The 20,544-nt window shown below is 40.7% G+C and overlaps 1 protein-coding gene and 1 long non-coding RNA gene across 3 annotated transcripts; one reads left to right on the plus strand and one right to left on the minus strand.

Moving 5' to 3' along the window:
• Positions 1-372: 372 nt before the first annotated feature.
• On the minus strand, positions 373-11,498 carry LOC118375140 (LON peptidase N-terminal domain and RING finger protein 3-like). 2 transcript variants are annotated; one of them, XM_035761646.2, is made up of 10 exons: positions 10,698-11,498; positions 7,647-7,765; positions 7,253-7,531; positions 6,885-7,122; positions 6,670-6,760; positions 6,066-6,302; positions 5,774-5,932; positions 4,177-4,339; positions 3,917-4,066; positions 373-2,871 (listed from the first exon to the last, which is right to left on the minus strand). In XM_035761646.2, exons 1-10 carry the CDS (start codon positions 11,347-11,349, stop codon positions 2,710-2,712), a joined length of 2,250 nt encoding a protein of 749 aa, XP_035617539.1. In that variant the 5' UTR covers positions 11,350-11,498; the 3' UTR covers positions 373-2,709. The 2 variants fall into 2 exon arrangements, with proteins under 2 accessions (XP_035617539.1, XP_035617542.1); XM_035761649.2 differs by lacking the exon at positions 10,698-11,498 and adding an exon at positions 9,875-10,690.
• LOC118375155 (uncharacterized) lies at positions 3,988-6,327 on the plus strand. Its single transcript, XR_004823739.2, has 3 exons — positions 3,988-4,118; positions 5,763-5,945; positions 6,185-6,327. It is a non-coding gene; the product is annotated as an uncharacterized LOC118375155 (long non-coding RNA).
• Positions 11,499-20,544: the final 9,046 nt, after the last annotated feature.

Genomic DNA, 20,544 nt, shown 5'->3' on the forward strand with positions numbered 1-20,544 from the left:
CCCACCAGACAGACAGCCTGCAAATTACATTGGTACTACTTGTCCCCCCCATCTTCCTCTGAGTCCATCATCCCTCCCAGTCATGGAGGTGCTGTGGTGCGATTCGGTGTGGTAAGGGTCAGGTCATCTCCTCCAAAAAAAAAGGCAGGGCTGCAGAATGTGGGTTAGTGGGGCAGGGGGAGCGGAATAGCGTATCTATCCTTCTAACCGTGACCTACATTCACAGTGTTATGTAAACTCAATGCACCACTTCATAAGATATTTGTTATGTCCAAGCTTTCTAGACATTTCTAAAGAGCTACATTGATACTTCTTTCAACGGACAAGCACGTAACCAAAGTAGAGAAATATAGAACACAGGATTAGGGATGCTTCAGATTAAAGACCATCGGTTTAGCCCTTATTCCACAAATTAAGAGCATAACCTTTTTTATTCAGAATTGTGTTTTTTGTACATTGTATAACATTGCAATGACTACATTTCTATAAAAACAAAAAAATATAACATTGGATAAGATGCCAACATACATTCATTTTTGTAAACACATACAGTTAGAGGCCATTATACAAGTGTTACACAACCACCAAAGTAAGACTCCATGGTCATGTCATCTCCATAGAAACAAATTACATGTCAATATGAATCAATAAGCATGTTCTGTGGTGAAAGAGCTACAGGAGTGTCAGAGGTAGATTGACTTAGATCACTAGTGCAACGTTCAATGTGGAATTCAAAAAGGTCAGAAAGGTACTACCTTTGAATTTCTATTGTTTTGGCATTTTCTGATGTAAATGGGTAAAATACATAGATGAATGACAATTTGGCTAACATGCAACGGCCAGATCAAATTAATATACATGTAAAAGTATGAGATTTTGGTGAGGAAATATAAGCTACTTGAATTGACATGCCAATCAATCAACTTTTATTCAAAAAACATTTATTCAACCTTAACCAAGTCTCAATGTTGTTGTTTTATACAAAAGTCAATAGAAAATATTCACATTGTGTCCTTGCATTGAGAAGACTTTCATTTAGTTGTGATAAGATATAAGAACTATGGTACCAATATTTGTAACCACAATTGCAGGACTCGTCATACAATGAACCAGGATTTGAGTTGTACCAATATTTGTAACCACAATTGCAGGACTCGTCATACAATGAACCAGGATTTGAGTTTTACCAATATTTGTAACCACAACCTTAAGACTCGTCACACAATGAACCAAGACTGGATTTTTTAAATTTACTGTTTGTGTCCTCGAAAGAGAAGACCACATATTCAGCTCAATAGTTTGGACTTTTCAGCCAAGTCTTCCTCACTGGAATGCTATCTTTGTCTAAATTATTCTTCTTGGTACTGGCATCATGGAAGAAATACAACTTAAGGCACTAAATGTTGAAAAAGATTAGAAATCACAGTGTTTGATGCTACAGTTTATGGTTCCACCGGACGATAGCTTGAAAGACAAGACGATGAGGTTCAAATGACAGGAAGCAGTCTTCCAACTCCTTCGTGAGTTTTTCGAATGGTTAGGAAAATCATTTCAGAGTGTCTTCGGCTTGGGACATGACAACCAAACGTAAAACTTATCAAATCAAACTTTAGAATTTTGGAAAGTGGTAAAAACAGCAGGGCTGATAAATCCGGCACTCTCTACACTCTAAAAGTTTATATTTCCCTTGTCTACAATTATTTGCATTTTCACATTCACGTCGTTGTCTTTTTTTTGTATAATCACGCAGCACAAGTGGTGACCGTTATTGCAGTCACTTTGTTTGTCTGTCACTTGTGTCACCCCTAACTTTATGAGCATAGCTGGTGCAAATAATAGCCGAGCCAAGAAAGCCCTATATAAATGCAATAACTTAAAATTGCCCCTTACAATAAAAAAACATGTTTGTTAATTAACACATTTCCCCAAGATTTCACAGCATAACCATCCTGGTTCAATATCGTCTGTATAAAAAGTTTATCAGCGTTAACATAAAAAGAACTGTAGAAAACTCTGAAAAAAGTCTGGCGGACAAAGAAATATGTAACATCCAACAAAACTAAAAATGTCTTCCTTTGTTGAAGGCAAAGCTCACAACCCCTCTTTGCTCACCATGCATGGAAAACAGGGACTATCAGTTACGCTGTTGCTGCAACTACAGTGCTAAGTAGATCCTATAAATACCAAGAAACATTCCATCGTAAGTAGGAGATGGCTCATTTTAACTGCAGGTGTATTGCACTCATCTACACCGAAACAGGAAGAGAATTTCACTATCCTCTGAATGATACAGTTAAAAGCGTCATCAGAACAAGGTACTGTGCTGTATTGCAATTTTCCCCTCTAATTTTCTACACATTCTAAGGGGTTTTGGGTTTTATAATATGTCATTTGTGGTTAATAAACCCTTTGGAAATAATAAGTCATCATTGTAATAGTAATTTTCTCCCAGTGGTGTAAACATGTTCCATGTTCATAAATAATAACACAAACAAAGTCAAAACACTATCGCCTTTGCAGCACACTTTAAAATATTCAGTCCATAAGTAGCCTCTTCTAATCCTTGTATCACATTTCGGTAATCTAATTAAAGTCCACTTGCCAATAGTAACCCATTAACACAAAGGCTTTTGTTAAAATGCGGTCTTTCAGATAAAAACAAAAAACAGACAAAACAGACACCCACATGGAGGAGATAGATGGTTGGAGTCATCGAGAGGAGCGGTTGCGGGACATGAATAGGAGTACTCTGCGGATACCACTGAGTCGGTCCTTCAGGGACGTCAGGGCCAGGAAGGGCAGCTGGGCTCGACCCTCCAGGGGAAGGACTGCCAGCAGCCACCAGCACCAGGATGGCCCATTGGCACTGGCCTACAGAGGGAGAGAGCAGGAGAATAACCATAAGAATCCAGCAACAACCTGTTCAACATAAACTGTGTCAAATCAAAATAGATTTAACGTATGTGTGATCTACAGTGCATTCGGGAAGTATTCAGCCCCATCTTCCACATTTTGTTACGTTACAGCCTTATTCTAAAATGGTTTATATTGTTGTTGTTTTCTCATTCATCTGCACTCAATACCCCACAATGACAAAGCAAAAACAGGTTCAGACATTTTTACAAATTCATAGATTTAAAAAAAAATGACATCACATTTACATAAGTATTCATACCCTTTACACAGCACTTTGTTGAAGCACCTTTGGCAGTGATTACAGGCCTAGAGTTTTCTTGGGTATAGAAGCTTGTAATTGGGGATTGTCTCCCATTCAACTCTGCAGATCCTCTCAAGCTCTATCAGGTTGGATGGTGAGTGTCTGTACAGCTATTTTCAGGTCTCTGGTTAAAGTCCGGGTTCTGGCTGGGCCACTCAAGGACATTCAGAGACTTATTTAAGAATGAGGCCACTGTGTTTTTGGGGACCTTCAATGTTGCAGAAATGTGTTGGTACCTTTCCCCAGATCTGTGCATCGACACAATCTTGTCTCTGAGCTCTACGGACAATTCCTTTGACCTCATGGCTTGATTTTTGCTCTGACATGCACTGTCAACTGCAGGACCTTATATAGACAGGTGTGCCTTTCCAAATCATGTCCAATCAATTGAATTTACCACAGGTATACTCCAATCAAGTTGTAGAAACATCTCAAGCATGATCAACTGAACAGGATGCAGCTGAGCTCCATTTCAAATCTCATAGCAGAGGGTCTGAATACTTATTTAAATAAGGTATTTCTGTTTTTATTTTCTATGAATTTGTAAACATTTCTAAAAACCTGTTTTTGTTTTGTCATTATGGGGTATTGTATTGAATTTATTTAATACATATTTGAATAAGGCTGTAAAATGTGGAAAAAGTCAAGGGGTCTGAATACTTCCCGAATACACTGTATGTCCAGGATTCATGTATTTACCTGTGGCTCAGAGTCTTTCTCTGGCATGCGCCCAAAGTGCTCCACGATCCTCTCCTTTTGTTCTTCTTTCAGGGAGTTGACCCAGATTAAGGCCTGGTCGTATACTGCATCATGGAGACTCTGCAGCTCCTTCTCTGCCACAACCTCCACCTTTACAGAACAAGAAATGCATTTATTAGCACAACAAGATACACTAATACAGGTAAAAAATAGTTCAGACAACATTCATGCAAATGCTTTAGTTTATGATAAATAAATACCTTAACGTCTTCCAGGTATTCAATGTCTGCTGTGTTGTATCCATCTCTCTGGTGGTGCTTAATGACCTTGAACCTTCTTATCCCAATGGTGTCCACAACGGAGCGGCCATCTGCAAAGAATTCCACGTTTCGGATCTCCAGGAGGCTACCGTAATCGGCAAATCTATGGGGAAGGCAAATAAGTAGATATGGATCCAAAATGTGTCTTAGGCATTCACAGGTGACACAAACAATAAAAAAGGCTATATAAACTATCTGCTTCAACAACTAGGTCTTGGGGCCCCTCTGGGTGCACGTTTTGTTTTTTGCCCTAGCACAACACAAGTGATTCAAATAATCAACTAATCATCTAGCTTTGATTATTTGTATCAGCTGTGTAGTGCTGGGGCAAAAACCACAATGAGCATCCGTTTGGTAGATGTCTTCACAGGTCCACCAGGACATTACCCGGGAATGACCCGAGACCGGTCCAAAATTCTGTAGTTGACCCTCTCGGATCCGGGTCAGATTTGATTGTCACGGTTCTCTGATATATTAGTACTAGATTTGCTGTTAAGGACCCGTAAATACCAGAACGCGACTGCTGCAGTAGAGATTGAAAATTGTCTTATTTATTCTGCTGCGGATTTTCACGAGAGCGGCACATGTAGCTTGTTGTTTTTGGCAGTCAATCACAAGTCATCAAAGCGGGCATTGGCCTCTGGCTCTGTGTGTATCGTGGTAAGCAAGTTGGCACATCAATGGAAGATGGAATTAAAATGACGGAATTAAAGGTTAAATGAGAAGAATATGTTTCAACGACCAAGAGCCAACAGGGATGCTGCTACTTAATACTTTGAATGGAGTTGTTGTTATTATCGTTTACGACGGGGGAAAGCGCAGTCTATGAAGCTATGATTAGGCAACCCTGCTAGCTAGATAGCTAGCTTAACTAGCTTCTCTTCTCGGTTTGACGCAGTCAAAACAGGTACTATGTAATCAGATTGGATGATAAATAACCTAGCTTTGGCAGCTTGATGTTAGTAACTAGTGCGAGTTGGCATTGGTTGCCGCTGTCTCCCTCTTCCTCCTCCTCGCACCACTCAGCCGGACACAGCATGGCCCTGCCCCCCGCCTGATACTAGCTCCGTTCTTCTATTCCTTGGTATGTGAATTAACAGCTTCAGTTCATAACTTAGCTAAAAATATACATTTTCTGCTGCTTCCCTGACTCGGATCGGGACTGGCTCTGGACCTGACTGGGTCTATACGGGGCCGGGTCTGGTTGTCCTCGGATCCATTCGGACCGGGTATCTATATTTAAAACATAAATGTATTTGGGTAGGGTCCTGGGAAGAAAGCCCTGGGTCAATTTCAGAACAGGCCCAACTTTTTGGACACGAGGAGACCTCTCCCCAGGACCGAGTTTGGGATACGCTGCAATACAACATGCAATACCTGCTCAGCTCTGATTATAGCCTAAGGCCCTCCTCAATGGCGCCAAACAAGAGTTGACACAACAGCTATTCAAATTTACTGCCAGATGGCACCGATATCCCCTGCCTGACTAAGGAACACTAAACACAATGTTTCTCTGCTTTGTCCAGGCTTTACTCACCCTTTGAGGTTATCGCTGAGGCACATTCCAAACTGCTTGGTACCCATCTCCATACACCTGCGGATCATCAGCCGGTAGCAGGGCTCAAAGATGTGAAGAGGACATGGAACGGTGGGGAAGGCCATGGTGCAAACAAATATAGGCACGTTCTTGTTTAGGCTGCAAAAGAAAGGTTTGAGGATATAATATATCTAAAGTTATAGATGAAGTAACATTTTATAAAGTGTCTGATGTCATTGTTACACAGTTCAGAAGCAATCGGATAATGTCTGTATGCTGCTTTTAATCGTACTTGGATAAATCTGCAATCTCCTCTGCGTTGACTTTCTGTCTGTCCATGAGCTCATTTGGCAGATACTTGCAGATGAGGTTCTCCATCAAGACAGTCTTGTTGTATTTACTTTCTGCCAGATACTCTTCCAGCTCCATCTTGCAGAGGGGACACTTGGGGTTGTGGTCCAGGCATCGCTCGAGGCATTTCAGACAAAAGGTGTGGCCGCAAGGAGTGGTGACTGGTTCATAAAAGAGCCTAGGGTTTACCATGGAGATAAAGAACACAATATTGTGCAATAGAGTGGTACAATGTCTCTCGCTACTCTATTATTGTTTACTTTCAGGTTTTCTTGTTTACATTGTTTGATCATTTAAATGTAGGCTATAACTGTAAAAAGAAGACTAAATGTTTACCTATTAATCTTTATTGCGTCATACCGAATCTTTATTGTTTCATACTATCAGAAAGGAAGATGAATATCTTCGGCTGTGAGTTTCACTAATCATAGATAATCTGATTCAAAAGCAGAACACTATATTACTATCATTGGCAAAGTGGCAAATGCTTACAATTCAGATACAAGTTTTGTCACGGATGGACGGCTACACGGAGATGTTCTCACCTCATACAAAGAGAACACTCCAGGTCAGCCGGGTCTATGAGGTCAGAAAGCACTGCACTCCAGGAAGTCACCTCTTCATTCTGGGTCACTTCTGTAAAGGAGGAGAAACATTTGAGTTAGACAGTGAATCTCAACAACTGCTTCACTAATAGTAAATCTCATGCCAATATAGCTCCAATGATTTTAGAGGCGAGGCAAAAAGTCTTAAAACGTACCAGATTTGGAGCGCTTGCAGGTGTCGCTACTGTCCACTTGGCTATCCTCGGATGAGCTACGTTTGCGTTTGAGGAAGACGCTCCTGTCAATGACGGTGGGATGGCAGACATTCAGGTCCACCTGATCTTCTCCTTTCTTTTCGCCGCATGCCATCATCTCAAATAAGCCGCCTGTCTTAGGTTCACTCAGCGAAGGTGATGATGTCAACTTCTCATGAGAGGCAATATTCTTGTACTCCTGTGAGAAAGGGTGATGATAGAACATTTGAATAAGTTCATGGGCTCAACTCAATGCACTAGAATCTAGTGACTAGATGATGATACTTTATTGTAATTTAAAATCCTCAAAGATGGACGATTTATCTTACATTGTAAGACTTGGAGGAAGTGGTGGTGTTGCAGCTTGAGGTTGAGGTGTTCAGGATGCCACCTTTGATTTTATTTCTGGAAGACAGTAGACTTGTGCAATCCAGGATTCTGTTGTGTACTTTATCAGTGACAGGGGCCAGAAGATCACTCAGAATCTTTTGCGCCTTTCTTTTTGCCAGTTTACTTTCAGGATCTAATGTAATGACGACCAGGTACTCTCTTAACGCTTCTTCACATTTCCCAAGACAGACTAAAGCGTGTGCTTTTCTAATATGTCCCTGGAAGAAAAATAAACAAATGTTTATTCATCAGTAGAACAATATCATTATGTTGCATTGTGAAGCTCTGATGGTAGATCTAAATTAAACATGGGGAAAAAAATCCAACTCTCACCTTTGACCAAAGAGGCATGAGTTTGCATGCCATCTCTGCATCATGAAGTGCATCCTCGTAATTCCTCAGACTGGAATTGATCTGTGATCGGTTGCTGTACAGCACATGGTCCCTTGGAGCTGGAAAATACAAAAAAACATATATTTACTTGGATAGACAGAGATTTACTTTGTTCCAAAAGTATAAATGTACATGACATCTTGATACAAAATCATTTTGAATTATACATCGAAAACATCAAGGTCAAATTCAATAGAAATTGAAATAAGAGGCTGAAACTGATCATCTATTCATTAAACCACCATTCTGTCACACAATACCAGTTTTCTTTAGTTCATAGTGAAAATGTGCAGATTTTGGATGATTGTTGAAAGTGATTGTTGATAAACATTTACATCTCTCATGATAAGCTGTAGAGCACTGAGCTAAAGGCTAGAGCTGCCGCTTTCAAGGAGCGGGACTCTAACCCAGAAGCTTATAAGAAATCCTGCTATGTCCTCCGACGAACCATCAAACAGGCAATGCGTCAATACAGGACTAAGATCGAATCATACACCACCGGCTCTGGTGCTCGTCGGATGTGGCAGGGCTTGCAAACCATTACAGACTACAAAGGGAAGCACAGCCGAGAGCTGCCCAGTGACACGAGCCTACCAGACGAGCTAAACTACTGCTATGCTCGCTTCGAGGCAAATAACACTGAAACATGCATGAGAGCACCAGCTGTTCTGAAAGACTGTGTGATCACACTCTCCGCAGCCAATGTGAGTAAGATCTATAAACAGGTCAAGGACGTGTACTGATTAACAGGACGTGTACTGCGAGCATGCACTGACCAACTGGCAAGTGTCTTTACTGACATTTTCAACCTCTCCCTGTCTGAGTCTATAATACCAACATGTTTTAAGCAGAGCACCATAGTCCCTGTGCCCAAGAACACTAAGATAACCTGCCTAAATGAATACCGACCCGTAGCACTCACGTCTGCAGCCATGAAGTGCTTTGAAAGGCTGCTCATAGCTCACATCAACACCATTATCCCAGAAACCCTAGACCCACTCCAATTTGCAAACCGCCCTAACAGATCCACAGATGATGCAATCTCTATTGCACTCCACACGGCCCTTTCCCACCTGAGAAAAATGAACACCTATGTGAGAATGCTATTCATTGACTACAGCTCAGCGTTCAACACCATAGTGCCCTCAGAGGAAGGCCCTACAAATTGTCAGACTCCAGCCACCCTAGTCATAGACTGTTCTCTCTGCTACCGCACGGCAAGCGGTACCGGAGCGCCAAGTCTAGGTCCATGACGCTTCATGACCCCCAAGTCATAAGACTCCTGCACACCAAATCAAATGGCTACCCAGACTATTTGCATTGGCCCCCTGCCTCCTTACACTGCTACTACTCTCTGTTGTTATCATCTATGCATAGTCACTTTAATAACTCTACCTACATGTACATATTACCTTAACTAACCGGTGCCCCCGCACATTTACTCTGTACAGGTGTCTTTTTTACCCTGTGTATAGTCTCGCTATTGTTATTTTACTGCTGCCCTTTAATTACTTTTTACTTTTATTTCTTATTCTTACTCATATTTTTTTTTTTAACTGCATTGTTGGTTAAGGGCTCGATAGTAAGAATTTTACTGTAAGGTCTACCTGTTGTATTCGGCGCATGTGACAAATAACATTTTGATTTGATAATCAATAATAATATCAATGCGGCACACAAGAGTGGAACCAATACTACTGTGTCTGCTGTCAAACTTTTAGTACTCTTGACCTACATTTGTTTTATTGTTTTTTTAACTTAAGCAATGTTTGGTCCCCTAGCCTACATAACATATTATTCAACCTTCACACGCCCATCTGTGTGTAGGGTGGTCAGTGCCAGTTATTCAACAAAGTTATTCAACACTGTGCAAAGTTACTCATCACATGTGCGTGGTCACCGAACCAGTATTTTCCTAGTTATTCGCATGATGAGTAACCTTACCTGAAACCTTAAGAGTTAGCTATAATCGTTGGTTTAGCGTACTAATGTGCTCTTCTGATGTGCAGAAGACACTTGTTCAAACCCTGTTTATCATATATGTGCTGTGGCTCAGATGGGTCTCTGTGAGGAGGAGGAGGAGGAGGAGGAGGAGGTCAAAGAAATGGTGATCGGTAACTGAGTTGGTTCAGTTACCACACATGCATGATGAGTAGGCCTAACCTTACCTGAGACATGAAGAGTTGCATCCAGTATCAATGCCTAGGCTTCAGCTTAGTGGGCCTATGCTTTTTTGGTGCGCAGAAGACCTGGGTTCGCACCCTGTTAGTTGGTTCCACTAGTCTCAAATTAATGTACAGCATGGCATGGCTCGGGTGAACTACTACATGGGGGTGTGGTGTTGCTCTCCTGGTGCATGCCTCCAAGAAGTAATTTGCATACACATTGACATTGTTAATTGAAAATAGAATTCTTAATTGGGTAGTTGACAAATGAAAATATCTATTTCAATTTCACTATGAAGATTGCATTTACGAATTTCTGTTTACCATTTGGCTTTTTCCATTTACCATGTTTATTTAGAATCTGTTTACCATTTACAATTCTCCTTTAACCATTTTCTATTTTCATTTAAAACTGCAATTTAATTGTGGCATGAATCTTGCGCACTGATGAAAAATGAAAATGGATGTATCATTTCACATTCCTATTTAGCAATTTCGAACTGGCCCTAATCACCCTCCATACATCTGCCCATGTATGTCATATGCATGAATCTCTCTGAATTAAGGGGATAATTATAGCCTAGTAATAAACATGATACACTGTTATAATAATTTCCCCACTGAATTGTTACAATGTAGAGCAGCTTACGCCACGCGGAAGTTACATCACACACCTGCTGATTCAGCTGTCAATTAGGCCAGCTCATGTACGCACTGGAAACAGTAGCCTAAATGCTGTTGCAACATTGCATAAGATATAGGCCATCCATTTCAAGTGTTAAATTGCATTTCGAATTATTTTAAATGAAAAGTTAAAATACCATACCTATTTGTATTGCTTCGTTGTATTTTTCCAAAGCAGCATCCATTATTTTATCTGAATATAGTCCATTCCCCTCACGTCTCAGATTAACAGCAAGTAATTGACTTGGAAACCACTTTAACAACAAGTTACTAAGAACAACATTAACTCTATAATTGTCCACATCATTGAGTTTGGTGTGCCGACTGTCATTACATTCTTTGCAGCAGACAGGCATTTTTTCTCTGTCCAGGCACTTTTTGCAAAAGCAGTGTCCACAAGGCAAGGTAACAGGCTCGTATAGAAATCCATAACATATTTTGCAGGTAAATGCATCATATCCAACGCAATCAGAGTGTGTCTCCTGTCTGTTGTTTTGACTGTCTGTCCCATCTTGTATTTTAATACTGTTAGAGAGATATTCAATAAGATTATCCAGATGGACTGGTCGTAGTCTGTCGATTTCTGCCGCTTTTCGATAGATCTCGAAAGCATCGGTCAATTTACCAGCGAATGCCAGGGCATCGGCCCGTTTCACCAAGAGATGTTGCTGTGTACTAGGGTCGCAGAGGTGCAGCAGTTGGCATTCGTATATGTCCGCCGCGAGCCCGAAGTTTTTAGATTGAAACGCTTCTGCCGCAAGAAGCAGCATACAATCGGTACTATTCGTTCCCATAATGATTGCGGTTGTGTAGTATAGTTGCTAAATTAATCTTCCCTTTTAGTAGGTCTATTTCTATTTATCTTATTTTCTGAGGTCTTCTCCCCCTGTTCAACTCACTATTCTGAGACGATATCTTAGAACACCATTAGTGATACTATCGTCGTAAAAAAAAAAAAAAAAACTCTTACGTAAACTGTGTCATGTGACCACGGTCAGATGTTCCAATTGGACACTGTTACCTAATAATTCAGTTGTAAAACAGAAAGCGTCTCGTCTGTGGATAGAAATTGGTAAATGTCCTGAAATGGGAATAATGCTTAATATATTTCTTTCGGCTGAAGGCATTCCATGACGGGACGCTCGGGTAACAGAGAATAACTGTATTATAGTCCAGCGTTTTCCAGACTCGGTCCTCAGGAACTCAAGGGGTGCACGTTTTGGTTTTTGCCCTAACGCTACACAGTTGATTCAAATTATCAAAGTTTGATGATTAGTTGAATATTTGAATCCGCTGTGTAGTGCTATGGCAAAAAAATCTAAACCTACACTGTCCCGAGGACCGAGTTTGGGAAACCCTACATTAGTTCTTGATTGATTGAAAACAAATGTCTTATTCTTCTGCTTCTTATTCACTGCCTCTAGCTAGCACATTGCTTAATTATGTGTCACAATTGGTTAAAAAAAAATCAATAATATGTAATTATGGCTACTGTAGCCTATATGTCACTTTACATCCTACTGAGACATAGAATGTAAGTGTCCATTGAATGCATACATCTAGGGGGTTACACAAATTGCTCCACAAATAGGTCTTCTAAACTTGCATATGAACTCAATCCCACGTTCAGACAGCTAGGTTTCTATATCAGGGCCAAGGCAACTTTCTTACAGTGGCCCTGAAAGTGGGCCATGGGTCTGTTACACCCTGACCTTAGAGATCCTTTTTATGTCTCTATTTGCTTTGGTCAGGGTGTGATTTGGGGTGGGTATTCTATATTCTATTATTTGTATTTCTATGTTTTGGGCGGGTAGGGTTCTCAATCAGGGACAGCTTTATATCGTTGTCTCTGATTGAGAACCATACTTAGGTAGCCCTTCTCCCACCTGTCTTTGTGGGAAGTTGACTTTGTTTAGGGCACATAGCGGTTAGCGTCACGGTTTGTCTGTGTAGTGTTTATTGTTTTGTTTGTGTAGTGTTGATTGTTTTGTTTGGCTTCATTTTCCAAATAAAGAGAGAATGTATGCTCACAACGCTGCACCTTGGTCCTCTTCTTCCAACGACACCCGTGACAGTGACCCAGTCAGCTCGTCTAGACCTGGATGAGGCGGTTTTGCCCAAATCCTGTGGCTGAACCATAACTTTTTCCAATGTCATTTGCAATTCTTGGGCAACTTTATGTTATGGTCCTATAGGTAATCACATGGTTATAAGGACCATAATGAAACAAACACTACATTTACTGTAAACAAAACATTAAATACTGTATTTTAGTCAAGTGCTAATAAAACTCCCATTTTAATACAATTGATCATATTTCTTATCTACAGTATGAAGAATTGTATCAGTTCTTCAATAGCCTTACTGACATGTGCAGTTAATCTTTAATCTTCAAAACGCTTCTCTTCTCCAGATCATTAATCTCTTTAAAAATAAGTGCAACGTTGTACCAGAGTTTTTTAAAAATTTGGGAACAGGCACCTAGAGATTAAAATAAACATATGCAATGTCTGATCATTTAGTGTAGTATTGAGGCTAACTTTCCTGTGATCTGATTGTGCAACTGGAGATTGACCTGAGAGAGCCCCGATGATGACAAAATATTAGCATGTCCAAATCTGCATTGAAATGTGGCATGTGAACACAGTAAACTATTTTTGTTTGAGGAAAGTGTTGGGTATACCAGACTGTGTTATCTCACAATCCTTCACCATAAAATGTAACCCAAATGCTCTAGTCTAAACCATATTGTAGCTACATATACATAAGCAGGGACAGTGTAGGTACACGCTGCTGCAAACAAATCATCTATTTAGAACTCCGATACATAATTGCAGGCTGTGTAATTACACATATCAATCTTAATATGCATTAGACAAACTTAAATGAACCCTCCCCTCCCTCACCCTACTCTATACACATTTAGAAAATTGAGTTCATCAAGGGTTATTGGTAAGGGTGATGGTTCTATGTGGAAGGTTAATGACTCTAAGAACCCTATGAGCACTTTAAGTGTTTAATTAAAATGTAGGGGTGGCGGCATATTCTAATATTTTGGAGTGTGGTTTCCTCCCAGCTCTTTTTGAGTGTCATTCCAGTTTATCTCATTTGTGGTGTGATGCCATTACATGTTAAATAAATATGACTATGGTCAGTGTCTTGTGAAATAATGATATATAGCCGTGTGTCAATGGAGAACTGTTGTCTGAATCGGTTGTTCTCAATTCTCTCCGCAGGGACCCACAGACATTCCAGAACAAGTACACCTGATTCAACTTGTGAATTGACACAATAATAACAGCTATGGAATTTTAAGAATATAATATGGCTAACCAGAATTTTAAAAACTGTATGGTTCATCAGGGGTAGCCTAGTGGTTAGAGTGGTTAGAGCGTTGGACTAGTAACCGGAAGGTTGCAAGTTCAAACCCCCGAGCTGACTAGGTACACTTCTGTCTTTCTGCCCCTGAACAGGCAGTTAACCCACTGTTCCTAGGCCGTCATTGAAAATAAGAATTTGTTCTTAACTGACTTGCCTAGTTAAAAACGGATAAAATAAAAAAGGTTCTTTGTAGAATGTTTGAGATTAAGAAACCAATTCAAAAGAGTTCATTATAGCACCAAGATGGGTTGTCAACAGCACCAAAAAGGCTTCTAACAAAAGCAGAACCCTTTTTGGTGCTATATAAAACCTTTTATAATGGTTCTTTATAGAACCTGGGGAAAGGGTTCTTTATAGCAACATAAATGTTCCATGTAGAACCTTTTGAACATGGTTCTTTATAGAACCTTCAAAAAAAGGTTCTACAGTGCATTTGGAAAGTATTCAGACCCCTTCCCTTTTTCCAAATTCTGTTACGTTACAGCCTTATTCTAAAATAGAGTTAATACATTTTTTCCCCTCATCAATCGACACACAATACCCCATAATGACAAAGTGAAAACAGGTTTTTAGAAATGTTAAAGAACAGAAATACCTTATTTACATAAAGTATTCAGACCCTTTGCTATGAGACTCGAAATTGATCTCAGGTGCAGAATGTTTCCATTGATCATCCTTGAGATGTTTCTATAACTTGATTGAAGTCCATCCAAATTCTATTGATTGGACATGATTTGTAAAGGCTGTCTATATAAGGTCCCACAGATGACAGTGCATGTCAGAGCAAAAAACAAGCCATGAGGTTGAAGGAATTGTCCGTAGAGCTCCAAGACAGGGTTGTGTCGATGCACAGATCTGGGGAAGGGTACCAACAAATTTATGCAGCATTGAAGTTCCCCATGAACACAGTGGCCTCCATCATTCTAATATAAAATACGTTTGGAACCACCAAGACTCTTCCTAGACCTGGCCATCCAACCAAACTGAGCAATTGGGGGAGAAGGGCCTTGGTCAGGGAGGTGACCAAGAACCCGATGGTCACTCTGGTAGAGCTCCAGAGTTCCTCTGTGGAGATGGGAGAACCTTCCAGAAGGACAACCATCTCTGCAGCACTCTACCAATCAGGACTTTATGGTAGTGGCCAGACGGAAGCCACTCCTCAGTAGAAGGCACATGACAGCCCGCTTGGAGTTTTCCAAAATGCATCTAAAGGACTCTCAGACGATGGGAAACAAGATTCTCTGGTCTGATGAAACCAAGATTGAACTCTTTGGCCTGAATGCCAAGCGTCACATCTTGAGGAAACCTGGCACCATTCCTACGGTGAAACATGGTGGTTGCAGCTTCATTGCTGTGGGGCTGTTTTTCAGTGGCAGGGACTGGGAGACTATTCAGGATCGAGGGAAAGATGAACGAAGCAAAGTACAGAGAGATCCTTGATGCAAACCTGCTCCAGTGCCCTCAGGACCTCAGGACTTGGGCAAAGGTTCACCTTCCAAAAGGACAACAACCCTAAGCACACAGCCAAGACAATGCAGGAGTGGCTTTGGGACTAGTCTCTGAATGTTCTTGAGTGGCCCAGCCAGGGTCCGTACTTGAACCTGATTGAGCATCTCTGGAAATAGCTGTGCAGCAAGAGAAATTCACCAAATACAGGTGTTCTAAGCTTGTAGCATCATACCCACGAAAACTCTAGGCTGTAATCGCTGCCAAAGGTGCTTCAACTAAGTACTGAGTAAAGGGTCTGAATACTTATGTTAATGTGCTATTTCATTTATTTATTTTAAAATGCATTTTCTACTTTGTCATTATGGGGAATTGGGTGTAGATTGCTGAGGGGGAAAAAACTATTTTATCAATTTTAGAAAAAGGCTGTAACGTAACAAAATGTGGAAAAAGTCAAGAGGTGTCACGTTCTGACCTTTATTTCCTTTGTTTTGTCGTTATTTAGTATGGTCGGGGCGTGAGTTGGGGTGGGCAGTCTATGTTTGTTTTTCTATGATTTGGGGATTTCTATGTTTCGGCCTAGTATGGTTCTCAATCAGAGGCAGGTGTCATTAGTTGTCTCTGATTGAGAATCATAATTAGGTAGCCTGGATTTTCACTGTTTGTTTTGTGGGTGATTGTCTATGTTGGTTGCTTGTGTCAGCACAGTTCTTATGATAGCTTCACGGTCGTTATTTGTTTATTGTTTTTGTACAGTTTACTTCATGTTTTTTTGTCATCTATTAAATGATGCATTCCCACCACGCTGCGCCTTGGTCCGCTTCTTACGACGATCGTGACAAGCGGTCTAAATACTTTTCGAATGCACTGTACCTCTATTCATGAAGCTGTCTGCAGCCTGAGGAAATGTTGTGATTAGACAGAGCATCGGAAGAGAACGCTCCGTTTTCTGCCTAAGCGTGATGCTGTTTACCGGAAATTATCTTGTGACCAGAACAAAACAACTTATTTTACTCGACTAGAGATTAAAATAAATTGTGTTTCTGTGAAAAGATGGGCCTGGCAGACATGAAAAAGACATCAAAGGAAAAGGATCCACAGACACAGAGGCTGATTGTCTTTATTTTCAATGCCGTCTGCCATGGATAACACAAACACAGAACATTAAACACTACCTGAATTGACTCAGAAAGGTAATGTAAGTAGGCCTACAGTATCACAGTGAGATCAATGAGCTGACATATGGAATTGTTTTAAGATGGTCATCTTGTGGACCAGGTGATGAAGCTGGCTGTGAAGCTGGCTGTGAGAATGTCAAGAGTGTGCAAAGCTGTCATCAAGGCAAAGGGTGGCTAAAATGTATTTTGATTTGTTTAACACTTTTTGGGTTACTGCATGATTCCATATGTGTTATTTCATAGTTTTGATATGTTCACTATTATTCTACAATGTAGAACCCTTGAATGAGTAGGCGTCCAAACTTTTGACTGGTACTGTATATATATATATTTTTTACACATATTTAAACTCTTTTTTTGGGTAGGCACAAAACTTTCACACTTCCATTTTATTTTATTTTTACCGGTACAGGTTATCTTCAGAAGAACGTTTGAGGGTGATAGAGCAAACCTGAGAACACCAACCATTTACATTAACATTTAAGTCATTTAGCAGACGCTCTTATCCAGAGCGACTTACAAATTGGTGCATTCACCTTATGACATCCAGTGGAACAGCCACTTTACAATAGTGCATCTAAATCTTTTAAGGGGGGTGAGAAGGATTACTTTATCCTATCCTAGGTATTCCTTAAAGAGGTGGGGTTTCAGGTGTCTCCGGAAGGTGGTGATTGACTCCGCTGTCCTGGCGTCGTGAGGGAGTTTGTTCCACCATTGGGGAGCCAGAGCAGCGAACAGTTTTGACTGGGCTGAGCGGGAACTGTACTTCCTCAGTGGTAGGGAGGCGAGCAGGCCAGAGGTGGATGAACGCAGTGCCCTTGTTTGGGTGTAGGGCCTGATCAGAGCCTGGAGGTACTGAGGTGCCGTTCCCCTCACAGCTCCGTAGGCAAGCACCATGGTCTTGTAGCGGATTCGAGCTTCAACTGGAAGCCAGTGGAGAGAGCGGAGGAGCGGGGTGACGTGAGAGAACTTGGGAAGGTTGAACACCAGACGGGCTGCGGCGTTCTGGATGAGTTGTAGGGGTTTAATGGCACAGGCAGGGAGCCCAGCCAACAGCGAGTTGCAGTAATCCAGACGGGAGATGACAAGTGCCTGGATTAGGACCTGCGCCGCTTCCTGTGTGAGGCAGGGTCGTACTCTGCGGATGTTGTAGAGCATGAACCTACAGGAACAGGCCACCACCTTGATGTTAGACCAACCAACCGTTTGTAACCCAAGCAGTTCGGACGCTACCAAACATAAGTTGGCACATCGACACCGGTGCGTCAATCGAAACTTGAGGTTAACGGGATTGGTCAAAATTTGCACACTAGACACAGTATAGGGATAGGGTGCCATTTGGGACACACTCCATCTGTTGATGAAGCCACCTGAAACCAAAGGCTGCATAGCAATTGTCCATTCCTCTCCTCATGGATATCCAAGCATTGGATCGTGTAAACATTGGCTTGAGCTACTTCACACCATTGTTAAATTCCTGAGATGAAAATAAATGTGCAAGTCCAAACTTTGGGAGACAGTGGATATGCAGCCAATGTTAATGGTCACACACCTTTAAGTCATTTGTAAAAGGGGGGTATTCTATAAAAGCTCAAATCATTGACAAGTTGTTGCAGTGTAAGGTGGGACAATGGATTAAGAGCTGTATAGGTCAATTAAAGACTTTTCCAGAAAATTGTGGTAAACAGCGCCACACTTAGGCAGACAACTGGAATGTTCTATTCTCAGCCAGGCCCATCTCTTCAAAGGAAACACCATTCAATTATATTTCTAATGTATTCCAAACAATGGTGGTAACCAGATTATCTAAATAATTTAGGTAGTAAACAATGCCCCACTGGTATGTTCTATTGCGAACTGTCTGGGACTTGTCGTTGTTTCCCTGTTTAGGCCTACTACTGTAAAATTAGAGGCTTTTCTCCATATTCAAACGTGTTCAAATCAAATCAAATCAACTTTTATTTGTCACATACACATGGTTAGCAGATGTTAATGCGAGTGTAGCGAAATGCTTGTGCTTCTAGTTCCGACAATGCAGTAAGTGCAACATGCCAGGCTCTCTGCCCACTGGAGGCGTGGTTTACTACACGTTCTTTGAAATAAGCGCTGGCTGGTATCGTCGTATTCCAACGCCTCGAGTTATACTACACCGGCTATAAACTGGGTATAGCCTAGCTATAAATATATCTAACACTCAATTCCGTTCTCTTATATCGAGCCCGAGTTGAGTTTTGATGACTGGTAGCGGGATTTACTAGCAACAAATTGAGTCACAATCAGTTGTCTTGTAAAAATGTCAATTCTGAAAACGCTTACATGTACCCCGTTTGTCCTATTAAATTGCGGTCCTTCCTCTGGGTGCTGAAATTCATACTTTTAATAAAATATTAATATTAAGCGAATACAATCACTGACTTTTCCCTTCTTGTTCGTAGGGTAAAACGCGGATGGTCGTAATACCTTTCACCTTTTCGTCAGTTTTCAGAAATTGTTTACGGTAGTGTATTCAAAACTTGATTACAAACAACCTACATCTGTCCTTTACAAATTGGTGTGGATATTATATACATACTTATTGACTTTTTCTACATTTGGTTATGTTACCCGATTTTGTTTAATTGATACCCGATTAAATGAATAATGTAACAATTAACTCATTAGGAATTTGGGGCACCACAAGCGGGGTTGTTTAAGGAGTTACCATCTCCCAAATTACACTCTAAAGGTCATTACCTATCACATCCATAAAACAATCAACGTATTAATCATAACCTTGTATCATATCATCATTCTCATAACCCCCTGCATCTGCAAAAACCCCAGCCTTACTTATGATTCAGTACTAGACAAATTGGTTTAATTATTTATTTACTAGCTAACTAAATAATAACACAGGATAAACATACAGACTTAGTTCATGAGAAAAGGTCCCTAGCGGACTGACACAACCTATGGTGGCTTTTTACAAAGGAGATGGACAGAGAGGAAGAGAGAGAGAAAGAGACACTTATCGTTGATACATTTTAGAAACTATTCTCACAGTAATCATATACTTTCACACGAACCGCCACATGTTTGGAGTAAGAAAGCATGAATGTATTTACGTTTAAATGCCTTTGTTCGCCGTGGATCTCTGTTAGAACCAGACCTCCGTAGGAAGGGTGTTGGGCCTTTCAACGGCATGCTTGTAAGGCTCTGGTTGTCCAAAAGGGTTTCCCCCCCGTCTTCTACTGTTGTTCACTCTGGAAGATGCTCCTTGTAAGATAGGCTGGCCAGCCGTGTCGACGGTACCCATTGGTGATGAGAGTAGAAGAATATGGGGCAGCAGGGTAGCTTAGTGGTTATAGCGTTGGACTAGTAACTGAAAGGTTGCAAGTTCATATCCCCAAGCTGACAAGGTACAAATCTGTCGTTCTGCCCCTGAACAGGCAGTTAACCCACTGTTCCTAGGCCGTCATTGGAAATAAGAATTTGTTCTTAACTGACTTGCCTAGTTAAATAAAGGTAACAAAAAGTGATTTTATAAGAGTAGTAGAAAGGATGGTTTGAAGAGTTTTTACTTAGGACAGCTAATCAGCCATACCAGTATGGCCGGGAGGTGAGTTTATGGTCTCAACCTCATGTTGAGATACAGAGTTCAAACTAGAGGTTGACCGATTATGATTTTTGAAAGCCAATACCGATTATTGGAGGACCAAAAAAAAGCCGATACCGATTAATCGGACGATTTTTTTTATATATATATATTTGTAATAATGACAATTACAATACTGAATGAACAATGAACACTTTTATTTTATCTTATTAATATAATACATAAATAAAATCAATTTAGTCTCAAATAAATAATGAAACATGTTCAATTTGGTTTAAATAATGCAATAACACAGTGATGGATAAGAAAGTAAAAGTGCAATATGTGCCATGTAAGAAAGCTCAAATTTAAGTTCCTTGCTCTGAACATGAAAACATATGAAAGCTGGT

The sequence above is a fragment of the Oncorhynchus keta genome, chromosome 4 (assembly GCF_023373465.1).
Source record: "Oncorhynchus keta strain PuntledgeMale-10-30-2019 chromosome 4, Oket_V2, whole genome shotgun sequence".
Taxonomy (NCBI): domain Eukaryota; kingdom Metazoa; phylum Chordata; class Actinopteri; order Salmoniformes; family Salmonidae; genus Oncorhynchus; species Oncorhynchus keta.